The 25,182-nt window shown below is 37.5% G+C and overlaps 1 protein-coding gene across 1 annotated transcript in view; it reads right to left on the reverse strand.

The window, feature by feature from the left end:
* LOC124381467 (phospholipid-transporting ATPase ABCA1) overlaps positions 1 to 25,182 on the reverse strand; it is a 175,305-nt gene that overhangs the window by 50,223 nt on the left and 99,900 nt on the right. The window contains 12 exon segments of the mRNA XM_046843110.1: positions 3,689 to 3,881; positions 10,147 to 10,245; positions 10,601 to 10,728; positions 11,965 to 12,104; positions 13,978 to 14,013; positions 14,116 to 14,214; positions 15,256 to 15,304; positions 15,967 to 16,169; positions 16,268 to 16,334; positions 17,534 to 17,736; positions 24,726 to 24,863; positions 24,952 to 25,091. Coding sequence (XP_046699066.1) covers positions 3,689 to 3,881; positions 10,147 to 10,245; positions 10,601 to 10,728; positions 11,965 to 12,104; positions 13,978 to 14,013; positions 14,116 to 14,214; positions 15,256 to 15,304; positions 15,967 to 16,169; positions 16,268 to 16,334; positions 17,534 to 17,736; positions 24,726 to 24,863; positions 24,952 to 25,091 — 1,495 coding nt within the window.

Raw genomic sequence — 25,182 nt, forward strand, 5'->3', positions numbered from 1 at the left:
AAGTAAACGTTTGTCCTCAAGTTGGCGTGTTAGAAGCAGGAAAAATGGGCAACGTAAGATTTGAGCGAGTTTGACAAGGGCTAAATTGTGACGTCTAGACGACTGGGTCAAAGCATCTCCAACACTGCAGCTCTTGTGGGATGTTCCCAGTCTGCAGTGGTCAGTATCTATCAAAAGTGCTCCAAGGATGGAACAGTGGTGAACCGGCGACAGGGTCAATGGCGGCCAAGCTCCCTGATGCATGTGGGCAGCAAAGGCTGTACCGTGTGGTCCGATCCAACAGGCGAGCTCCTGTAGCTCAGATAACTGAAGAAGATAATGCTGTTAATGTGCGACAGGTCAGAACTGTTTTGGCAGTAAAAGGGGGACCAACACACTATTAGGCAGGTGGTCATAATGTTATGGCTAATCAGTGACCAGGAATGAATGTAAAAGTGAGGCCTTTTTGATGAACTGGAGTCTCATTCTGTGTGTAATCCTAGATTGTAGCAAAGGATCCTTTGATAGACTCTGGATCCATTGTGACCAAGATAAACTGAATACTAAAGATAAAAATTCTATAAAATATAAGAATAACATGAAATGGATAAATAAGTGGATTAATTCATTAATAAACAAATGGATGAATTCTCAGGGTAAGAGGTAGATATACTGTACATCAAGACACTTTTCTGTTTTGGAAACGAGGTGGTGGAATAAACTTGCCCTAGATGTCCAAACAGCTGAGTTACTGGCTCTGTTTGAAAATAGGTGAAGACCTACCTCTTCCAGAACAATTAGCACATATTTTCTGTTTTCTGTATTTATGTATTAAAAAAGTGTGCTATAATTCCTCCCAATAGAGTTTAGGCTGGTGGTATCCTAAGTAAAGAAAGAATAGGTGCTTTATGCTTGTCACATGTATGTTACAGCACAGGGAAATTATTCTTTGCATATCCAGCAATGCAATACAGTGCCTCTGGAGCACAAAGGGTTAAGGGCCTTGCTCAACGCCCCAAAGGGTGTCAACTTGGCAAAACTGAATTTGAACCCCCAACCGTCCAATCAGTAACCCACAGCCTTATCCACTAAGCTACCACTCCCAAGTCGGCAACCTATTAAACTTGTGTTGATTTAGATGCTGTAAATGTAAATGAATGAATGGCATATTCTCAGAAGGATGCAAAGCACCTGTTTTAGAACTGTCCAAAATAAGAAATCATTACAGACAACCGTTCTGTTGTACATGCTGAATTATCTACACATGAGAGTTCGCTTTCATTAATCACCCTCCCTCCACCAGAATAAATTCACACCTTACTGAATACAGCAAAAGCGTGTATATAGATCTTAGCATATCAAAATGACCCAAGTGGCTTCTCTAAATGAGCAGCATAATTGGAATCCTTACACTCGCAGACAATTAACTGTAATCAAAGTAAGCAAAAGCTGATCAAACTAGCAGGCATTATTTATCGAGCACAAGATAATTTAAATTACCATGAGCGTGTGCCTGGCAATCAAACCACAATCAACAGTTTTTTTCTCTTTGTGTATGTGTGTGTGTGTATGTGTGTGTTTGTGTGGCTTAATTAAATCCGCAGTAATGCTCATGAGGAATAAGAAAGATGGCTTTATTCAGTCCTGGCCAGATGGTGATAAAGAAGTGAAGCAATATTTTTATGTGGCAGAAACCAATAGCAGCTTACCCAGGAGCAGGTTAAAGCAGTTGAGGGGTCTTGCTCAAGAGCCCAATAGTGGTGCTGTGGCAGTCCTGGGATTTGAACTCATAGCTCAATCACTGGAGCAGAACCTTAACCGCTGAGCATTTAATTCACTTCCGTTTTGGTATGAGATTCTTTCGTCATAGAGCAATGACTCGAGTTAAGTCTAGGCTCACAAACTGGGTCAAACTCTGTGTGTGTGTGTGTGTGTGTATATATATACATGCACTCAGTCATACATCCTCCTCCCTTGCGCCAAAGCAACAAAGCAAAAATAAACTGGTTTGGAGTGAGAGTGGAAACTTCACTACATTTACACTTGAGATGTCATTAGCATAGAAATTCGAATGCAGCTAAAGGTTTACAGCCTGTTCAGCACACGCTTCCGGCTGACAGATCTGTCACTGGGATTTTATTTATTTATTAATTTTTTTTATCTTGACAGAATCCTGCCGAGCCGGCGTTGACACGAACTGTGCGGCAAAAATTCTGTGTGATGTCTCGTGTTCGACTTGATCATGAGATGATATCGGGGTAATTCAGAGTGCAGGTTCTGAGGACTCTGACTCACCGTGTGCAGCCAGATAGATTGCTGTGTTCATTTTAGACTGATTATACGCAGAACAAATTGTCTGGTGTAAAGCGACATATTTTCAGGTGACTGAAACAAATGGCGAAAACATTTCCTGTCAAGACCTCCAGATGTTGCATTAATAAATTAAATAAACGGCGGAAAAGCACCTGGGACTTTAGCCAAGCATCTTAATCGAAGAAGAAAAAAAACACATTATATGTTATAAAGAATTTTAAATCAGTTGATTGACATTGTAAATCTCCACTAATACATTAAGTTAATATTTTGATCATTGGTGCATTTGTGTAAAATTATAAATAAAAGTAAAATTAGCTCATTTCATAGCTTCTGAATGAAATATGCTATGTTTTGTTAATTGTGAAATCATTGTAAAGAGATCATAGTCTCATAGTTTGTTCCTAAGTATGTTTTCTCATTCCTATTTATCGAAGAATGATGTACTTTTTTAAACATATAGTGTTACACAGTGTTAAGATTGTAGGACGTTCTGTACAAAGGACAAGCAACTTATTCTATAGCAAACAAATGAGTAGTCTTCTGTCCTGAAGACATTGCTGTAGTGAAAAACCTCCTGACACATAACACTGATGCTGGACACGCCTTTCATAAATGTTAAACATCTGCTCAATTAAACCTTCACCGTGTTACTTATATCATGCAGTCTTAAACATTTTGATCATGTACAATCGGCTCCTATTAAAGCTACTGTTTTAGATTTTAATACAAATGTGTCAGAAGATTCCAAAATAACTGATCACTGAGATATAAATAATGAGCACTATATATATATATATATATATATATATATATAATTTATATATGTATTATATGTATGGTAAATATCTTAATACGTAATATCTTAATACGGTAATATCTTAATAGCTTAAAAATAATAATAACCAAAAAATAAACAGATCTTTCTATAGCAACAATCACAATTATTACCACAAAGGACTTGAAAAAGGTCTTAAAGAAATGCCAGCGCATACTAGCATCCATCAACCACCAACATTCGAAAGACTTATTTCAATTCAATGGTGTTATATTTTAACTACAGAGAGTTAAAATTAGTTCCTTCTTTTGTTTAAAACTGAGAGATAACCAGTGGTTTACTGGCTAAGGATCTCATGCTCTCACCTCCACTGCCCAGGTTTGATTCCTGGGCAGGAAACCAACCCTAGCCACTGGGAACGTGCATGAGCCAGTGCATTCTTAGTACTGGTTGCAAGCCCAGATAAAATTGAAGGTTTGCACCAGAAAAGGGAATAGGGCCGAAACCTGTGCCAAATCAAATTTATGGACTGATGAAACACTGCGTTGAACCCTAGCAAGAAAAGCTAGAGAGAAAACAGCATTTGTTAAAAACCATGGTGGCAAGATTGTAACTAACCTGAGGTGGTGGTAAACCTCCCGCACCAGGAGGGCAGTCTGGCAGCATGATGTTGCGCTGGGGAGTGCTGCACTGGCAATCCGGAGATGGATTCCGCATACTCCAATTTCCGTTATTTAAGATCTCCAGGATATACGGGTCTACCGAAGGAGTAAACCAGTCTGTCGCTCCAGAAGGGGTGCATGGATATTTACTGAAAGGGGAACAGGCAAACCAGGACCAAACATATGTCATATGTCAATATGGATTGCAATAAAATACAAAACATAATATTTTAATTTAATATTAAACAAATATGTTTGAAATGTCATTTTAGATGTGGTAGGAGTCCTGGATACTTGCTGGTATCTACAAAATGACCGCTTGAAATCTGCAATTTGATTTAAGAACCATTAAAATATTATCTTATCCATTTTCTTTCTGCTGGTGTAAATTCCGGCTGAGAAGAAAATAATCATTTTATATAGCCGTCAGTGAAAGAGCATCTGTTACCCAGGTGACAACTCGACACTGAGAATTTGTGAACAAGAAAAATACCTGACACAATGGACTAAAAACTTAGACATACAAGAAGCTATGGGAAAGTGTAACTCTAAAGGGAATGTGTGATTATGCTGTGTAGTGTGTTTGAGGTCTTTCCAACTCAACAGCGATTCTGTATATTAAAAGACAATCAAATCTGTACTTTTGGTACCTTTTCAGCTTGGATGATTTAGAGGATGTTTCTTTGAAGTAAAACCTTGCTTACATAAAAATTCTCTTTTTCTAAACACCTGTACAATGCGCCAAATAACATTGCAATTTTCCTAGTAATGTATAGGCTTTAATGTTTTCTTCACGTTAGTTGATGCTCAATGACAATTCTTATATATTTAAGCATTTTATGTAGGGGTACCTATTAATTAAGTATCTAATTATGATATCTAGGAAAAGGATACAGTGATTAAATAATAAAGGGCCTATAACCTTGTTGGACTTCCCCAATGATTAGTTACGAACAGTTTTTGTAGTGTATAAATTATTTTCCTGCTTTCACACTAGTAACAGGTATAAATGAGAAATTATAGTAGCCATGTCTATAACCTAATAGTCTACAAGTCTCACTAATTAAACACAGATGAAATAATGTACTAGCGTGTATGATTGTTCAAAGAAATATTTCAGTAGATACATATGTATTAGTTTCTTTGTTTGAACCATATTTGTAGAGAATTTGCAGACATTAAATGTAACTGTGCTGCTAGCCACTATTACATTCACATATGTAGAAAAGATAAGAAAGACAACCCATGTTCCTTTTTAGGAACTTGAGCTGCATTGTCCATGCTGTGTGTGTTTGTGTGTGTGTGTGTGTGTGTGTGTGTTGGGGTTTCTGGTCCCGCTCTCGCTAAGGCATAGCAGCATTCCGGTTCCTGAGGTTCGCTAAAGGACCTCGCAAAAGGTCCAACCCTTTTGGCCGTTTCTTCCCCTGCCATGAGAGCATGCAGCTCCGCCTCTCTATCTCCTAGAAAGAGAGGGGGCAGACTGGCGTGTAGCACCGCCACGAAATGTGTTTCAGGGCATGGCCAGCTCCAGCAAGCTCACTCCTTGGTTTCCGGGTGGCATCGTTTGCTTTTGGGGTCAAAGCGTTCCAACATTGGGTCCTTCCCTTCAGCCTTGCCCTATCACCCCGCACCTTCACGAAATGTGTCTATGTGGCTCTGGCTCCCTTGAGACTTCAGGGCATCTGCATCCTTAACTATATTGATTATTGTTTAATATTAGCTTGGGTTCATGGCAGCAGCATCCAATGTCATTCCACTTGGCCTCTTGTACATACTCAGAGCCCATGGGTTCTCACCAAAGGGCAATTCCCTCCGTACGATCAAGGTCACATGGCGATGCCTACGTGCCTTCCCTCACAGAATGGGGAGCGGTCACGAGAGGCCGCTCTGCGCAAGGTCTATGGTACCTGTTCTGCTATGGCACACCAATTGCCTAGCGATGCTGGCTGTACTTCTGGCTCTGAAGTGTTTCCTCCCGGACTTCAGCGGCCATCATTTGTTGATCCGCTCGGACATCACCTCTGTGGTCTCATATATCAACCACCAGTGAGGTCTGCACTCGTGCCCCCTGTACAGGCCAGATCCTCCTGTGGGCCCAGGGAAAGCTCCTTCAACCCAGTCCACTGTTTTGCTGGTTCATGCTAGAGTTCCTGCGGGAACACTTCTCAAAAGGGTTGTCTCTGTCCACCATTAAAGTCTACGCGTCCGCTGTTTCGACGTATCACGCCCCCGTGTCGAGGCTTTCACTGGGAAGTGACCCAGTGCTTTCTCTGTGGCACCCGGAGGCTAAGGTGACCGAGAGTGCCTGGGTGGGAACTGGCCATTGTGCTGGAGGCTCCCTCTGAGCCCCCCCTTCAAGCCGCTGGCCGAGATTTCATGGAGGCACTTGTCTATTGAGACTGTGTTCTTGCTGGCCATCTGCACTATGAGGAGAGTGGGTGATCTACAGGCCCTCTCTGTGGCCCCCTCCTTTCTGGAGTTCACTCCAGGCATGGCCAGTGCCTTCCTGCACCGTAGAGTGGGTTACATTCCCAAAGTGCCCTTGGTTGTCCCATGACCTGTCAGGCTCCAGGCATTCAATCCTCCCCTATTTCAGACCCAAGACCAGGAGAGATTGAACCAACTGTGCCCGGTCCGGGCACTAAACTGTTATGTCCACAGGACAAGTCCTTTGAGAAAGTCGGAGCAATTGTTTATCTGCTATGGCCCTCCGAGGAGAGGCCTTCCCGCTCATAAGCAGACCCTCAGCAGATCCTCTTACGAGCTATGACCCATTCGGGGTCAGAGCGCACTCAACCTGGAGTGTCAGCCTCTAAGGCTTGGTCCTCTGGAGTGTCCCTCCAAGACCTCTGTGACGCTGTGGGATGGTCCATCCCGCTCACCTTTGTCAGGCTTTGTCATTAACTTAAATTCAAGAAATCCAAGATAGACAATTTACCATATTAACATTAAAAAAAAAAAAGAATCTGTTGCTATTTAAAATGTTATGGAAAGTTCAAAAAGATTGTATGTTTTTTAGAAATCTAACTTTTCTACCTTCTTAGAAATTTTTGCTGATAAATTAAATGTTAGAAATGGGTCTAATTAGACCAATAAAATAAAATGTCAGAAATTACTTTTTAATTTTTACAAAATTGGCTTTTTAGTACTTTGTCTAATTACCTAATTTAATCTTAGATTGCTGATAATCTTAGATTATTACCTCATAGCATGAGAAAAAACACCATCAATTGAGGTATGTGCTTCCAGCTTGCTTTTTGGTGATTTCTAAATATTATCAATCAAGCACCGAAATAGGTAATTGATAATGCTAAGTAAGTACAATATTGACAAGCCAATTTCCTAATAATTAGAGCTAAAGCCTAATTTCTGACATTCAGTTGAATTGGTCTAATTAGACCATTTCAGAAACTCATTTTACTAGTGATTTACTTGTGATTTAACACTGCAAGGTATACAGACTACACATCATCTCCATGCCATTATTTAGCCATTGTTGTTGAAGGTAATTTTCATTCAAGGCTTAAAATCGGGATATTTTAATTATCTTGCTCCTCCACTGATTATTAACTCCCCAATGAGTACCATGTTTGAGGTCCAATGAGAATGATGCCTGCACACTGATATGCAGCTTGTGACAGAAGGTTGCAAAGTACTGTATAATTAAATAGACCAAGGGAGTGTGTGCTTACAGTGGTAAGAGTGCATAACACAGTTCTCCCCTGATACTGTACAAAATTGAGATGTCCCCTGTATGTAAATTTGACTCTTACTGTGCTTCGAATTTGTATTTAGCTCTGGAAATTGCTGTCACATTATTTCTAAATAATTGGTACTACAGTAGCATCAGGATTCAGTAAGGTACCTGATTAAATTGCACACAGATCAAGTATATGCATGGTATATGTATTGCAGATTGTACAAGCATCAAGTGTATCAGGTCCCACTTGTAGGTGTAGTAGAAGCTGATTCAAGTACATAAATAGATGATACTAAGTGAATTGTATATGAGTCAGAGACCTAAAAAAAATAGTGCAACAGCAAACAGCCAGCCATGGTTGGTGCATGGATCAAGGCTGAGGCAGGTAAATGTACTAATGCTGCAGGGACCAGTAAGGTACAAGTAAGGTATCTGTATAACAATTACATAGATCAAGGCTAAATCAGGTACCTGTATGTATGATATGAAAATTACATTTGAGACAGGTACCTGTATGGACTGTGCATGGATGTGAAGAAATCATCAAACCAGACACTTGAATTAACGGCACAAACATGAAGTTGGAGTCAGATGCCCGAATTAATTAAGTACTGAGACCGAATCAGGGATCTGAATCAAGTATATCAGGTTCTGGAGTGGATTGGACAAGCTTGAAGGCATGAAGTCCCTGAATGGATGATAAAAGCATTGTAAATTAGTTTGGTAGTTGAGTAGGATGATATATGCTTACAGCATGATGTACCTGAATGGACTGTAAAAGCTTTGAGATGAAGTCAGTAACTTGAGTTTGAGTCAACTAAATAAATAGTACATGAACAAAGCCTGTAACATGTACATAAATCGTTGATATAAGTATCAGAATTGATTCAGTACCCTCAGTAAAGGGTAAAAAGCATTACACCAAAGCTACAAAAGTTGAAGGCACTCTGTATTCAGCATTAAATTTGATCTAAAATTTACTGTGAAGTGCTAAAATTGAGTTTGTCTTTGAAAAAAAGTTAACTGAAAATAAAATATTAATCAAAGGAAAATATTATAAATTAAGAATTATTTAAATGAACACTTTTAGAGCAAATACACACTGTAGTAAGTATTAAAAAGATGAATGATCTAAGTAAATAGTGGATTCATAAAAAAAATTATAATAATAATCAAAAAAATTAGATTGCTCAGTTTTTGCATGAAATTGATATGCGTTTTCCTGGCCTTTTAACAGGGCTGAAATGAATAAGAATGAAATAAAAATTAAATAGTCTAAATAAACAGCATTGTAAAGTATAAAAAGCCACAATTTTACACAAAATATGTAACTTACACTCCTACATGGTTTGCTTTTAATACACATTATGTCATAGTTATACTTGCAGTTTGTCTATTTCTGTGGGAAAACCATGCACCTGGCAACACTGCCTATAAAGCTATAAGCAACACAAATGATGTTAATTTTTACTTCTTTTGATGAGGTGGACAAAATAACCCTCAGTTGCTTCTAATTGCACACTAAAAATTTTAGCATATCAAATGGAATTAATCACAATTATCCGCAATTTTGATTTCCCCGCTCCTTTTATGTGCAAGATTTCCTTTTTATCATCTACACTCAAAAATATAAGGAAGTGAAAGCTCAGTGGTTGAGATGGTAGACTTCTGATGGGAAGATTGTAAATTCAAAGCCTGTCACCATGAAACTGCCTCTGTTTCCTCAAAGGTGGGTCTGCCAAATACCATAAATGTAAATTTAAACATACAAAATGGGAAATTATGCATTGTATGTGTTACTTTTATGACCAGGTTATTTGTGTGGAATACAGAGGGTCCCCAGTTTTTTTATCTTATTGACAAAATTGTAAAACTATTTAAAATTTTGCGCAGCAGGCAAATGGAGGAGTGTACGCTCCGCCCTCCACTCACTAAACGGCGTTGGTCCATGCGCCCACTGCCACATACGTGTATATTGTATAGTTTATACAGTACAATACTGTAAATTGCTCTGTTTTGCTAAATTGTATTAGCAATCTTTTATTTGGTACATTTGTATAGCTTACACCTGATATTTTCAAGTTACGTTCAGGTCATAGATATGCATTTCCATCTTGAGTCAGGGACCAACTGTATAAGAGAATTACACCAATGGCACAAACAGTTTAGCCCTCTGGTACCTAGTACACAATTTAAGTTCCTGTGTAAATAAAATGCATCATGGTAGATCCTGAGGAAATCTTGAAAGGACCAACATATGAAGTGGTAGAGCCAAAAAACAGATCCAAAGTAAACATACTCACATTAAAAGACAATTTAAAGTAGCTAATCGCCTTCTAATCTGAGGAGAACATGGGCAGGATGTATCCAGAACTTAAGGCTGTGTGGCACCAACATTGCCCATTGTTAATTAAACCATATTTAATGAATGACAAATGTATGGGGAGGGGATAGCTCAGTGGTTAAAGCATTGAAAGGTCACAAGTTCAAATCCCAGCACCATTAAACTGCCAATGCTGCCAACTGCTCGGTTGTAAGTTGTATAAGGGCGTCTGGCAAATGCCATAAATAGAAATGTAAATGTAAATATAAAACTGGAGGATTTGAATGTGCTGTGTGACATTCACTACTGATAAAACTCACTGTTGATGAAACTCTTGGGAGACACTTTTAAAACTTTGGTACATCCATACACACAATGAGGCAGAACTCACGGTATTGGGTTGCCATCCATACAGCGGGTGCCAAAGCCTGGTTCAGAAAGGAGAGCACGTTTTACCCTCATTGCCTCGTCCACATCCATCCTGTCAGCACTATAACATACACACACAAACAAAGACACACACAGCTGAATCAGGGCTTTCATCAGAGTCAAACAAATCAGGCTTCTATACTGCTAATCTCGCTAGTCCCTGCTGCTCTCTCTTTTGCACACACAGACACTCTTACCTTACAGACGGAGCAACAGACTTGATAAATAGTGCAATAAAACCCCTACACACGTTTGCTTCGACTAGCAGTCTAGCTGGAGGGGCCAGATTGAGTAAATATTGCACAAGTGGTTTACGGGTTAGACTTCTAGACTTCTGGAGCACTGAATATGCACACAGGAGAGTTTTGTTAAGCATTGCCTTTGAAATATTTCCTGATCAGTGAGTGTGTCTGTACCTGTAGAAAGTGTTCTGTGGTTTTCCATACATCCAGGGTTGCAGTTCCAGACTGGGGTACTCAACAAAGGGTGGGACAATCAAAGAGAAAATCAGAGACAGACACACAAACAGCGCTGGGAGGACCACCTGATGGAAACACCCACACCCAAACAAAAAAGCGAACACAGTGATAAGACATTTGTCCTTTAATTAGAGGTAACACAGAGAGCTCTCAGGCTGCAAAAAGAACTGTTTGTGTTCCCGGGTGTCAGCATTTCATTAATGATGCTCTACAGACTGTTGGCTCAGAGTACACTCACGCCCACAATGGTCTATCTTCCTTTCTTTAAGAGGGTTTTAAAATGGATGGTCTGGATAGTTTTATAGGTTTATGTCATTAAACTTGGAATTGTTTTTACAAAAAACATGTAACATCAATCATCCATTCTCTAATAACAATGTTTATTTCTGGTCAGGGTTGTGGAGGAACCCGAGCCTATCCAAGAAACACTGGGTGCAAGGCAAGTAGGTAGCACAACAATATATGACTAGCCATTTCACCAACTAGCATGTTTTTCGGATTTGAGAAGAAACTGGAAGACTCAGAGGAAACTTATATAAACATGAGGGAAAAGTGAAAAAAAAACTTAAGGGTTTGGTTAAATCAATTCTGTCAAAGCTGCTAGCTTTCAAGTTTTTAGTTGTAGTTGATCTATATATTTAGAAATACTCTTTTTCGTCTTAACAAGAGTGCTTCCCTAGATCACATCTATCTTTGAAACCAGCTCTTATATTCAACTAAATGTACACAACTCTCAGTGCAAATGGCCTTGGGTCTGAAAAAGCCCAAGTGTGAACATCTCTTTCTGTCTCTTTTTTGTCTCTGAAGCATCCTAATTTTTCATCTCTCTCTTGGATTCTAGTCCTCTGTTTTTGCCTTTCTTTATCTTGCTCCTTGTGGCACTTGTGGCAGGGTTGTTTGTTTCGCCTGTGTTGTAATAAAAGGGCTTGATTAACCACTTTAAACCAGTGTCGATGTCACATCCACTGATCCACCCATCATTAATTTCCCCCTACTCTCCTTTCACTCCATCACTCTCCCTTCTTGTGTGCAATACTTCCTTCCTCCCTTTCCAAATATTTCTTTTTCACTCTTCTCGGCTGATGGATCGAGCAGATCCATGGTCATGCTAATGTGTGAAGAGCTTCTGAGTCTGAGGTTGATTAATTATAACACAAGAAGGAAAGAGAATGGCAGTAAAACTAATGCAGCATAGGGAAGAAGGACAATGGAGCAGTTTTTCCCAAGAGACAAGCCATGGATGATAGCTATATGTGAAAAAATCTGCTGAATTGGTTTTATGCTATTATTGTGTATGTTACCTGAGCAATGATTCCTTTTCTGCTTCTCCTTGCATGGTGAAATCGCTTTATAAACAATGCCAGGAACTGATGTCTGAGCAGAGGCCAACCGGTGATAACACATGAACCCTTGCCATTCACGCATGTAGGCCGCTGACCATCTGACAACACACATACATCACATTTCCATAATATTAATACATTATCATCTTTCATATTTATAATTATTCATTATCAAACAAACCTCCATTGTACAGATATTTTACTGATATAACTGTAATTACATGTAAATATATATTTAAATAAGATTTAACAATGTTACTGAGTACACTAAAATAAACATTTATGATTTGACCTATTCACCCAAACATCATACTCTTGAAACACCACCATTCCCCATTAAATGTTAATATTTACTATTAAAAACCAGAATATTTCAAAATCAAGCAGCCACATATATCATTTAGCATAAAACACTGTTTAAAATTGACATTTATAATAAATCACCCTCAAAAACAAACGTTGACTACCACCCTCTAAATCTGAATACTACTGAACCATCAAACAATGACTTAAAACTGAACATTTACAATTCACCATTTACAAAAAAACAACAACATTCAATATCAAACAATAACATTCACCACCAAAAACCATTATAACCTCCCTAACATTACAACACAAAACTACATTCAACATCAAACACAACCATACAATACCAAGTTCCAACATTCATCTTCGAACACAAACATCCACAGTGAAACAAGATTCATTTGTACAACATTTGTAATCAAACAACATTTACTAAGACTCAAAACTTTGACCATCAAACACCATCATTGACTACTAAGCAACAGCATTCACGATCAAACACTTATATTCACACAACAATATCAAACATCAACATTTACTACCAAACATCACATATAAACCCTGAACCATCAAACAAGACTTTCATTGAAGATTAACTATTTATGATCAAACACCATTCACAATCAATTAACATTCACATCCAAACAACATTTATTTCCAAACAATATTCAACATAATCACCAACATTCTCTATTAACACTAGCAATCACCACCAAACTAATTATTTATATTTAAATCCCAAGCCACATAAATCACCACACAATTACATTTACCATAGAGCACCGTTTGAAACCAACATTTATAATAAATCACCATCAAACACAAACACTACTACCCACCAAATTGAATGCCATTCAACCAGCAAATTCTGACTTCTATTTAACATTCACAATTTACCATTTGCAATCAAACAGCAACATTCAATATCAAACAACAACATTCACCATCAAACAAAGTTTTCACCACTGACATATTATGACAGATCCAGGCTGCCACTGCTGGGCACTTGATGGGCCCTTAAGCAAGGCCCTTAACCTCAACTGCTCAGAGCTCAGATAAGTGTGTATGTATATATATATATATATATATATATATATATATATATATATATATATATATATATATATATATACACACACACTTATCTGAGCAGTTGAGGGTTAAGGTTGATGGGCCTTGCTCAAGGGCCCATCAAATATATATATATATATATATATATATATATATATATATATATATATATATATATATATAGTCTTAGTTAGGTCTGAAGAAATACAGTAAATTGAGAATGCTTTAAAAAATGTTTTAGCAGTTAATTTTTAGCAGTTTTATTAATTTAGGAAAAACTAAGTAAGCAACCATAAGGAAAATTTTAATCGAATCACTATTTGGTGTGATCACCCTTTGGATTTCAAATCTTACATTTGCACACTTGCACATAGTCAGGGATTTTGTAGGCTCAAAGTCAGGAGTATGATTAACTAATTATACCAACTTTTGCCCAGTATGCCGATATCCTTTTGAATATCAGTTTTTTACAGTAATACCATTAACTTAATTCAATCAGTTGTTTGATCAGTTGTTTGTTAATCAGACTTGATCAAAATAAGCCCCTTCTGTTATTTAAATAAAAATATGGGAAAACTCGACATTACGTACCTTCAATCCGATTTAAGAACCTGGCTTTCTTTTTTACTGCACCAACACAGAAAGAGAAAGAAAGAAAGTTTATTGTGTGTTCAATTATATTGGTTTCAAGTGTGAGTGTGAGTGTGTGTTGTTTTTGTGTGTTTGTGCCTTGTTTAGAAGCTGCACCGTCTCTGTGCTCCAGGGCTGAACTTAAGGTGCTACGTTTAGAGCTTCTCTTCCAGTCTCTCTGAAGCTTCTCTGCCTTTTCTGAGTACACAGACATAGAAATGCATATGTTTATTATATACAGCATGGCAGTTTTAAATCCTAATTGCAGTTTATAAAACATAATTTCTGTAGCTTTGCGGAAAAAAACTTACTGTTAAAGGCTCAACTATTTAAGTACTTTGTAGATAATAATATCAGGTGTAATATACTGTATACAGTGTCTATAGTAAAGCAAATGCTTTGACCCCTAGTGGTGAAATTGTTTATCATACTGTTATTGTAGGTTTAAACACAATTTAAATGCACATGTATAAGTACAGGTTTATTTGAAGTTTTATCATAAACACTGATGAATTCTCAAATCTCACTGGTAGGATTGTGTTGTTGACCAGCCATATTGTTTTTTTTTAACCACCAAGATGTCTTTTTATGCGAAAGTTTTTCCAAACATATACAAACAATACAACCCTCGAAGTACTGTGACATAAACAAAAGAATAACCATCTAAATTACAACACTATTGTTTGGTTGGAGCAACAATGCTTTACCCTTATCTTTTCAAATAAACCAGGATTTGCAGCAGTGGATACGTTTGTGACTCATTTTTTTCAATAATAATGTAAGTATTGCATTTTTTATGCATGTTGTTGTTGTGTACTACAATAATGTGTACAATAATGTTATTGATTCTTTAGTAAGAGGACATTCAGAGGGTACAGCAAACACTCTAATTACATTTAAGGCTAATAATTATAAGATTAAAAAAATATCGGCTTGCTGTTAGCGACTTAAAGTTGAGTGTTTATAGGATTCCCCACTGTCAGCACTTTGCAACAATCTGTAATAATTGTGTAATCTGAAGGCTCTCTGATATATAAAACTTCAAATCTGAGAGAAAGAAGAGCATAGTGATGAAATTCCTATTAAAATTTTATAAAGCACAAGTTCCAAGACATCATTAAAAGCTTTACATAACAAATGCATGGGTTGGGTTTATGACTGAAAACTTTTCTATGGACTATATTACTATAAGCTTACTATAAATTTAAAGGGAAAATACTGTCAAATCTAAATTATTACCATTGGTCTCCATGTCCACGCCCGTCTCTTCCGCCACTTTCAGAAATATCTAAGCCACAAAATCACATTAAAACATAAAGAATTGCGATCCTTAACAATGTGTTTCATTACCCATCATTTTCATTCATTTTGTTCTGTTTATTACAATGTTTATACTCATACTGTATGTGCTTACAGAGTCTATGAAAACCCATTGATTATGATGATATCTATTAAATATCTGGTGCATTATTACTGTAATATACAAATCTATTACAATATCTGCCTGAAGTATATATAAAAAAACATATATTCATTTAACATATATACACATATATAATTCTAGGCTCTATAATGCCTTATAAACCTGGACTAGGTATAATATCTGTATTTTTATTTATACTGTTATAACGTACATATTTGTTTGGACAACCTGTACCAGAACAGTTCTAACAGCTAATAAATGTTATGTAAAATATAAACATTACTTGCTTACTGATTATGCAGGGTCATGCTACTATAAATTTGAAGCGAGCTCTGCTGTATAATCGAGTGCAAAACATTGTGGGTGTTTATTTGTAAATAGTAAAATGTTTACTTTTTAATATGGAAAAATTTTATAAGTACATATAAAATGCATTATGAATGCTGGATTGTTAAGGTTTATGAGTGTATACTGTGTGTGTGTGTGTGTGTGTGTGTGTGTGTGTGTGTGTGTGTGTGTGTGTGTACCTCCTCTAAGCTAGTGTCGGAGATTCCGTAGCTACTGATGCCCAGCCGCTCTTTTTCCAAATCAAGCTCTTTGAAAAGTGAGGCAAAGCTGCCATCTTTTGAGCCGGCATATGGCAGCACATACACCAGCTCCTGACCGATCACCTCTAGGAACTCCGCCTCCGGGACGTGAAAGCGTATGACAGAAGTGACATCTGCTACATCTGGCCACAGAGATTGCAAGCGAGTAAGAATTTTGTTTCTGTGTGTTTGTGTGTGTCTGCGTGTTTCTGTGTGTGTGTCTGTGTGTATGTGTTCCAACCTGCCAGCTCCATGGTGCTGATGCTTCTCGAACTGATCCCTTCATCTAAACTGGAAGCATCACTGAGCTACACACACACACAGAATTAAGCGTTAGTACCAGGACCATGAAGACTTACACACACACTCGCTCTGAGGACAAGGTCACCTGTGTGTCAGTGCGCTCTGCGTTATTCTTATCATTGACTTTATCTCCATCTCGTGATCAATAAGGAAGTTGGTCATTATTCATGATGTAGGTGCAACAAAATGCCAATAGGAATCTATTTTCCTAGTGCTTAATTACACTCAGATAATAAGAAGCTCTACATCACTGTGCTTCCTCTGATGATTAATCATGTCTAGTTCTATTGGGCTTGTGATATTGTTTTTTGTGATTATAGAGAAAACTTTTTTCCCCAAGTTTAGAGGTGCAACAGTAGCTGGCACATTATTTCTGAAACTTTATTTTGAACCTTTGCATCGAAATGTCTGTTATTCTGTCACTGGATTTCTTAATAATATAGCATTTAAATGATGGTGATAATATATTGATCGAGAGACAAAGCTCTTGCCTTGATTCTATTGCACACTGTTGCTAGTGTGCAAGCAATTTCTCCCTGCCATGCCAGAGTGTCACACAACCACTGATTTCTTGTGGAAATAACAAAAATACAGCCCCTCCCAAAAGATTAGCATCTAATCCCTAACCGCACATAATGAAATCTTCTATATAACCAAGTTACAGGCTGAAAATTTTCTTTAGTGTAAAAACCCAGATTTTTGGACTTGGACACTAAGAAATCTAATTCTGTACGAAGCCTAGTGAAGTGAAGTGAAGATTTACACTACCGTAATGTATCGGGTTTACAGTATATATGTATATATGTGCTTTGTTTCAGTTTAGTGTGACACTAATAAAAAGGAGGGAGAAAAAGATTAAATTGGGCCTTAAAACATTGACCTGGCATCTTGATAGAAAATATATTTTCATCCCCAAAACTACTTTGCACCATTTTGCTAAACTCTAAAACTGTTGTTGAAAATCTCAGGAGATCAGCAGATTCTAAAATACTCAACCTAGCCAACATGGCACCAACATTTATAACAAATTCACTGGTAAAACTCTTGATTTGGATTAACATGATTTTATGCATGTCTGCTCCCCTATGATTTGCTGATTGGGTATTCGCATGAACAAACAGCAGTACAGGTGTTCCTATTTAACATTTAAGTCAACTAAACACATTGGAGTGAGCAAATGCGCATGTTACTCATGCCATGATACCTGTTTGCCACCTGTGTGGCATTGTGATGTCATTATCTCCTGATTGGCCAATGCGAGAGTGAGGTAATACCCGCTGCCATAGGTCTTCTTCAGGAAGAGGGAGGAACCGCAGCAACAGACCTTGCCATGGGAGATGATGGCGATGCGATCGCCTAAAATGTCCGCCTCGTCCATGTGGTGCGTGGACAGAATGATGGTGCGACCTGAATCGGCGAGGGGGGCGTGCAAATAGATAACAAAAGGAAAATTTGATTTCTTCAGACAGAAAATAAAACCTGTTTTACATAAATGTCTTTGTTATGCATACTGTATATGCTGTATAATAACTTCCGGAAGCCTAACATCCTCTCAGGATATATTTTTTTAAAACACTTTGTGAAAGGTTGACTGAACCTGAGGGCACCTTAAAAGTCTTACACAGTCACACAGAGCATTTCACATGGGATTTCATCTTGCGCCTCATTTACCAAGCAACTCATTCTCACCGTACTGATCCCCCTTGTGACATTCATACATGCACAGGGAATACAAAGCCAGAGGGAGAGCGATATAGAGACAGAGAGGAGAAAAAGATGGCAAGATGGCTGTGCGCTGAGAAGGTTTGATTTATGATGTGTTGTACGGTGGAGCACGGTGATCGATCACGGACAGACGAAATGCCGCCTTACCGGACCCCGGCTCTACAAGCGCACCTGTTTCCATTAATGTCGCAATGTTTTTTTTTCTCTCTTTTTGAAATGGCCATGACTTGGAAAATAATAGATCTTTCAGTTGAAGGGATGTGTGTATTGATCTTGGACCACTTGATCAGAAAGCACTGAACCTTGCAGCGCTGTGTTTTGGGCACACATTCAAAATTAAGCACACACAGTGACAGTTTGTTGTTGTTCCCTGTTTGTGAGAAAAGTAGGGTGTGTTTATTGGTTTGGTTATTGACCTTAGTTTTTAGAATCATTACGAAAACTAAACAACATGGGGTACTAAACAGTCTCAGTGTTTATTAGTCATAGTAAAGCAAGTGTGGTCTGTATGTCTCGGTGAAGGACGTCAGTCTTAATGAAGGGAGTGTGACCATTGTATCTTATACAATGTCTCAGTGATGGGGTTGTGGCACTGTATCTTATTAGTTACACAAAAGGAGGCGTGGCCTGTGTTGATCAGTCTCACTGAAAAAAGTGGGGCCTTTTTCTTTATTAGTCTCAGTGATGAAGACATGGCCTGTTTGTTTATTAGTTCTATTAAAAGAAGTGCAGCTTGTGTGTTAAAAATAATTGTCGCATATACAGGACAGCACAGTGAAATTCTTAAACTTCTTAAGAAGCTGGCATTAGAGCATAGCATCAACCAGGATACAATGACCCTGGAGCAGAAAGAGTTAAAGCCCTACTCAGGAACACAAGCAGCTTGGCAGTGCTGGGGCTTGAACCCCCGACCTTCTGATCAATAATCCAAAGGTTTAACTGCTGAGCCTGCCTCTGATTTTTAGTCTTACTACATGATAAGTTCTCACTTAAGGAGGTATGGCTTGTGTGTGTAACATTTTCAATGAAGGAGGTGTGGCCTGTGTTCATCAGCCTGACTGAAAGAGGTGTGGTCTGTGTGTTTATCAGTCTCATTAAAAAAGAAGCATGGCCTGTGTCAGTTTAAATAAACAAGCCATACGTTTTTCGAAAATCTGTGAATACTTGTTTTTTCTGCCAAGTGTCAATATAAGTGAATGAAGTGTGGCCTCTATTTATAAGTCTGAGGCGAAGGAGGCATGGCTTCTTTCACTAAGTCTCAGTGAGGAAATTTGAAAGCAGAAACGCTGATCTGATTTGTTGAATTATTTTAATCATTAGAAAGCTAGTGAAAGCAAAGGCTAACTGCACACATATTTCTTATCATTGCGGTTACATTATGGATGGCTATAAATGCTTAACCACAGAGTTTCATATCAGAGCAAGACAAGCCTTCTGGCTTTATATTTAGCCCAATTGTGTGTAATTAGCAAGTTATATGGTTGTCTTATCAGCGAGCGTGAACTTGTTCATTACTAATTTAGAAGAGCATAATGTATTGTGCTATGGGTGATTAGGCTGAGTCTGCACTGCCCCTCTCATTAGAGAGCCATTTGCTCTTCCTCCATGCTCCTCATATCTGACTTTTGGCACAGAGATCCTGACCTAGGCAGGATGCTCAGTAGCAGATCACCATTTCCAGACTAAATTATCTTTAATCAGTGTTGAGAAAACGTGTCCTGAGACCGCTCTTAATTCATTTGCTTATTGACTTTTAAGCACAATCGGCACACTGGGTATTGCAGTCCATCTCCTTAATGCGAAATGGAACTAATCTGGCTCGCTCCGATGGTTCATTGCCTGCAGCGAGCCAGCAAATGGCTTCGCATGAGCTGCCACAGTCAATAGGAATGAAATCCATGCATTCATGAAGAGCGGATTGAGCAGCGTTCCATTGAAATGTGTTACATTTTCTAAAGCCAAGCTTTTCTCTCATATTGGGTGGCAATAATTTTTGGTGATATACCAATGCCCTTTTTTGTGGTCAAGCAACCCTCACATTTTTATATGCACTTAATATTTATAGATAAATATACAATTTTCCATGATGGGAAAATATAAGGAATATAACTCACAGCCAGAAGGTTATACATCTAAGATGTTACCTAAACTTTCCTTTAAAAAAAAAAAAAAAAAACTCCTACACTGCAGAATGGCACATGCATTTGTGTCCTTATAAAACAGACCACTTTATTAAGGGATTTGATTTGTATTGAGCTTGAAAGAATTTTCCTGCCAACAATTTTTACTTCATGCACCAAATGCTTACTGTATTATCAGCAGCAGCAATGAATGAGTAGACCAATCCCTGGACCAATTTATAAGGTATCTTTTGTTTTAAATGCTTCAATGATTTGTAGGTCAATGGAGCAAAATACCCATTGAAATATCAAGCTTTAACAACTTGTGGAAACATGTACAGTAAAGCTAGATAGCTGGCTCTTTTGACTGTTTTACCATTTTATCAGTTTTAATCTGCTGAGAAGGTGATTGGCTGTAGTCTCCCATCCCTCCAGGAGCTGTATGGCTCCAGGACCCAGAGACATGCAGCAAAGACCGCAGCCAACCCCTCTTATCCTGGAAACTAACTGTTTCAGTCGCTTCCCTCTGGCAAGAGGTTCCGGTCCATCAGGACCAGGACCTCACGCCACAAGAACAGTATCCCCCTTACCCCAGATGACCCCTCCTCTCCAAAAACTTATGGACATTAACCTATACTTTCATATTTTAAATTGCACTACTTTTCATGCAAACTCACACATCTGTATATCTGTATGTCAATACTTCTCATGCAAAGCCATTTTCTGTATGTAAATAGTATTTGTTTAATTTATTATAGTTTATTTGAAAACTGTGTACACATTTCATATCTATGTATATGTTTGCACCTGACACCAAGACAAATTCCTTGTACTGTAAAGTGCTCTCTGAACAATTTGCTGTACCTGGCAATAAAACTGATTCTTTTTATTTTTTCTGATTCTGATGTAAACCTAAAAATAATAATAATGCTAGGTAGCTAGCTATGCAGCTAGAAACAGGTTTAAAACAATATGAGTAGGGTCGCTAGCTATTAAAAACAAAAAACAAAACAAAAAATGAATTTCTCAGGCATAGACGGTTCTTGGAATAACTGTGTCAATTGACACATTTAAGAGAAAAAAAACAGAAATGTATTATAACTGAATATTGTATGCTTTTTCGGTTATTTCTTTTGTGAATTTCATGAATTCTTGAACATTTATTTATTTATTAACGTAGCATACCATTTTGCTAGCGCTTAGTCTAGATAATGCTTGTCAGGCTCGCTAATTAAAATGCGCTCGCAGTCGCCCCTAAAAACACAGTATTCGCTAAGAGAGGTGAAAAGTATTCCATTTCAATTCATTTTTTAAATCATTGATTTTTCAGGCTTTGAATAATTAAGAAGAATGTATTGTGTGTTGTTAGCGAAGGTTAGCTCTTAATAAAGAGAATTTGTTTGAATAGGTCGGGCTGGGTTCCCTGGTGGTCTAGTAGTTAGGATGCGGCGGGTTGCGTTAGGAAGGGCATCCAGCATAAAAACATGTGCCAAATCAAACATGCGGATGGTCCACTGTGGTGACCCCTAACGGGAGAAGCCAAAAGAAAGTTTGACTAAGTCAGGCTCTATGCGTTAAGGGGGCAATAAAATCATATACTGTAAATAAATAAATAAACAAAACCCTAAAATCTAACAGAGGATATCACCAAAAGATGAAGAGAAAGAAACCTTGGCACAGACTAACTCCATTGCGTTCTTTTCCACAATATCAGCTGTCTTTTACAAATACATTCAATGATAAGGAAACCAATAGAACGGTCTAAAGTGATTTATGATCATAATAAAACTTAATTAGCAAATTGATTTTGTCTGGCTAACCTACTATCTGCAAGGATGCTACTCTTGAACATTAAAATTCTGCAAGTGCATGAAGGGTAAGGTAACATCATTTGTTCATGATGTCTAATCAAATCAAATCTTTGGAAAAGGAAGTAATCCTGACAGCCAGATGAGATTACCACTGATGTGAGAAATACTTGAATGCGGAAGATGTATTTATTTTAGGGCTGTCAATTGATTAAAATATTTAAACTTAAACTTAAATGTGCAACATAATCACACATTTTTATTTGTTCTAAATGTACCTTAAATTAATAATTTTCAAGTTTTTTCAAGAATGATTTTATTGTTCTAATCAACATGGCCAATTATTGATGCTTCATGCAAATGTATGTTTACTATTAGTTATTGTATTATTATTATTATTAGTGAAAACTTCATAGAGCATGAAGACAAAATATTCTTGAATGTTATAAAGTAATTATGATATTTCAAATGATGCAAATCATCATGACACAAAATGAAACATTTCCTGTTTCCACACGGACGGTAATGATGTGACACCAGAGAAAATGGACCTCTTCTAACTTTAATACGGATTACATAATTAGATAATATTCATCTTGTGACATTTAGCAGACATTTCAAGCTTTCAATACATATATTTATTATGTCTGTGAGGCAAATATTCACTGAGATTTAGGTTGTTTTATTTATGTGTCTGTGAAGAGAGATGACAGAGACGGCACCCCCTGTCTGTTTTCTTTATTTTACAAAAGCACAGCGTTTTGTTATTAGTGTATACAAATAAAAGCAGACCCTTTACAGATTCTAATGATGTATTGCTTTTATCTGTAGGATTAAAAAACACTGTGTGCATCATGGCGGATTTTGGTGCTGATTTTAGACTTTCCTCATTTTTAAAACAATTTTAAAATATTTGCAGTATATGGGTTAATTGATTCTTCAAGACATAGAGCTGAACTACTCAAATACTTCCCTTCATTAGGAGGTTAGCTTCGCTAGCAACACACAGACATTCCCCTTTTTAAGGTGTAACACAGTGGTCCCCAACCACCGGACTGCACAGAAAGAATACAAACTTTTTTAATAATTTCAGGGCTGAAACAATTCCTCAAAAAACTCATGTAATTCGAATACAAAAATGCATTAGGACAAATTATTTGCCTCAATGCTTCTTTTAGTCCATTTAAATGCACATGGAGCACTGTGCTACACCTTATTCTGGAAACTCGGGAGTGCTCTGGACAGGTAAAACAGAAGATGCTACAGAATGAAAAATAGAGGAACGGGGAGAAAACAGCGAGGGGCGAGGAGAAGATTCAGGTCAAACAAAACAACAGAAAGTTTTCAAAGTTTGTGATCATTTCAAACTAAAACATAAAAAAAAACACCTACAGTGTATTTACCCTTTAAAGTAATTTAAAATTGGTTTTTATAGTTTTTCAATTATAATTTTTTTAATTATATATTTGTATGTAAATGTATTAAATGGGTTTTGTTTTCACAGATTTTCTTCTATGCAATTTTAGCAATAAAAAGGTTAATTAAAAATTACTTGTACATTTTAAGAGACCTGTCTAATTTTCATTCATATATTTAGTATTAATCTTAGATTTCTCGATTAATCGATGGAATGGTCGGTTGAATACTCGATTACTAAAATAAACGATAGCTGCAGTCCTAGTTTATTCTATTTTCATTTATCTGACATTCACGGTCTGCGGGGTGCTTTACTTTTAAAAATGACCACTTTCACATATTGAAATTACCTGCACTTGTTTCAATAGGTTTGTTCTATGCATCAATGAAGCTCACACTGATTCTGTATTATGGTGATTATATGTTCATTATATGTGTAATAATGAAATTCACAATTGAATCAGATAATATGTATATGAGTAATATTGTATCAGAATGTTTTTGTGTTTAGTTGTGTCTTTTGGTCCTAAAAAAAGGTTGGGGATCGCTGGTGTAAATGACAGCTAAGAATGGTGGTAGCTCAGTGTTAAAGCCACTGAGTTACTGATTGGAAGGTTCAAGCCCCAGTATCACCAAGCTGCTGCTCTTGGGCTCTTGAGCAAGGCCCTTAACCCTACTGTGGTCCAAGGGGTGCTGGATCATGGCTGACTCTGCACTCTGACCCCAGCTTAATACAATTTACTTGGATGTGCAAAGTCAAGAATTTCATAGTGCTGTAATATACTGTATATGTGACAAATAGTGGCTCTTCTTCCTGTACATATGACATTTAACTCTTGGACCTTGAATACTTTGTTTTTAATTCTGTGAAATCAATGGTCTACCTGATGAAATTCAGCTTTTTTGAGTGGACTATTTTATTCTGTTATGTAATTGAAGCAAAACAAAAATATGGATAATTCACCCTCCTGGTTAATAATAATTCTTCTATTTGGTATGTAAGTGAATGTATTTAAAATATCTTCAATCCGCAGCTGACACGCAAGGTCTAGGCCATGAACTCTGCTTTAACTGGTCGAAGAAATATGATTATCACACTACTGATGAGAAGCAAAGAGGTGTAATAGCTTATTGCTAGCATTATCTGTGTTCAAAAATGAAAATCCCATTCATGAATATTCAGTTATTTATAATTCCTGATGTTCAAGAAAAAAGTAAAAAAATACAAAAAGTATTATTATTAATGGTAAAACCTTCAAGTTTCAGGTCAGTCCAAATGAGGCCATTGATTGAAAGCAATTATAAAAAAAAAAAAAATTATCCTGACCCATTTTATATTTTAGCAGCAGTTCCCAGATTCCCCTCCTGGCATACGGATCCACTCCCGCTGTCGGCTCATCCAGAATCACCACGTCGGACCCGCCCACAAACGCTATAGCAACTGACAACTTCCTCTGCATCCCACCTATCAGCAAACACAAATATACTGTACACTATAACAATGGTCTCTTTTAAATCTCACACATAGCACACATTGCTACTCTCAGCCATACCTGAAAGGTTCTTAGCGAGATCTTTGCGCTTATGCGGCAGCCCGACGTCTTTGATCATTTGATCTATTTCCTGTTTGACATCCTTGGAGCTCCTCCCCTTGAGACGGGCATAGAAATAAATGTGCTCCTCCACAGTAAGTCTGGGAACCACACACACACACACACACACACACACACACACACACACATCCATTATGCAGTCATGCAGAGCATTTTAGGTACAATCCATTC

The sequence above is a fragment of the Silurus meridionalis genome, chromosome 28, assembly GCF_014805685.1.
Source record: "Silurus meridionalis isolate SWU-2019-XX chromosome 28, ASM1480568v1, whole genome shotgun sequence".
Taxonomy (NCBI): domain Eukaryota; kingdom Metazoa; phylum Chordata; class Actinopteri; order Siluriformes; family Siluridae; genus Silurus; species Silurus meridionalis.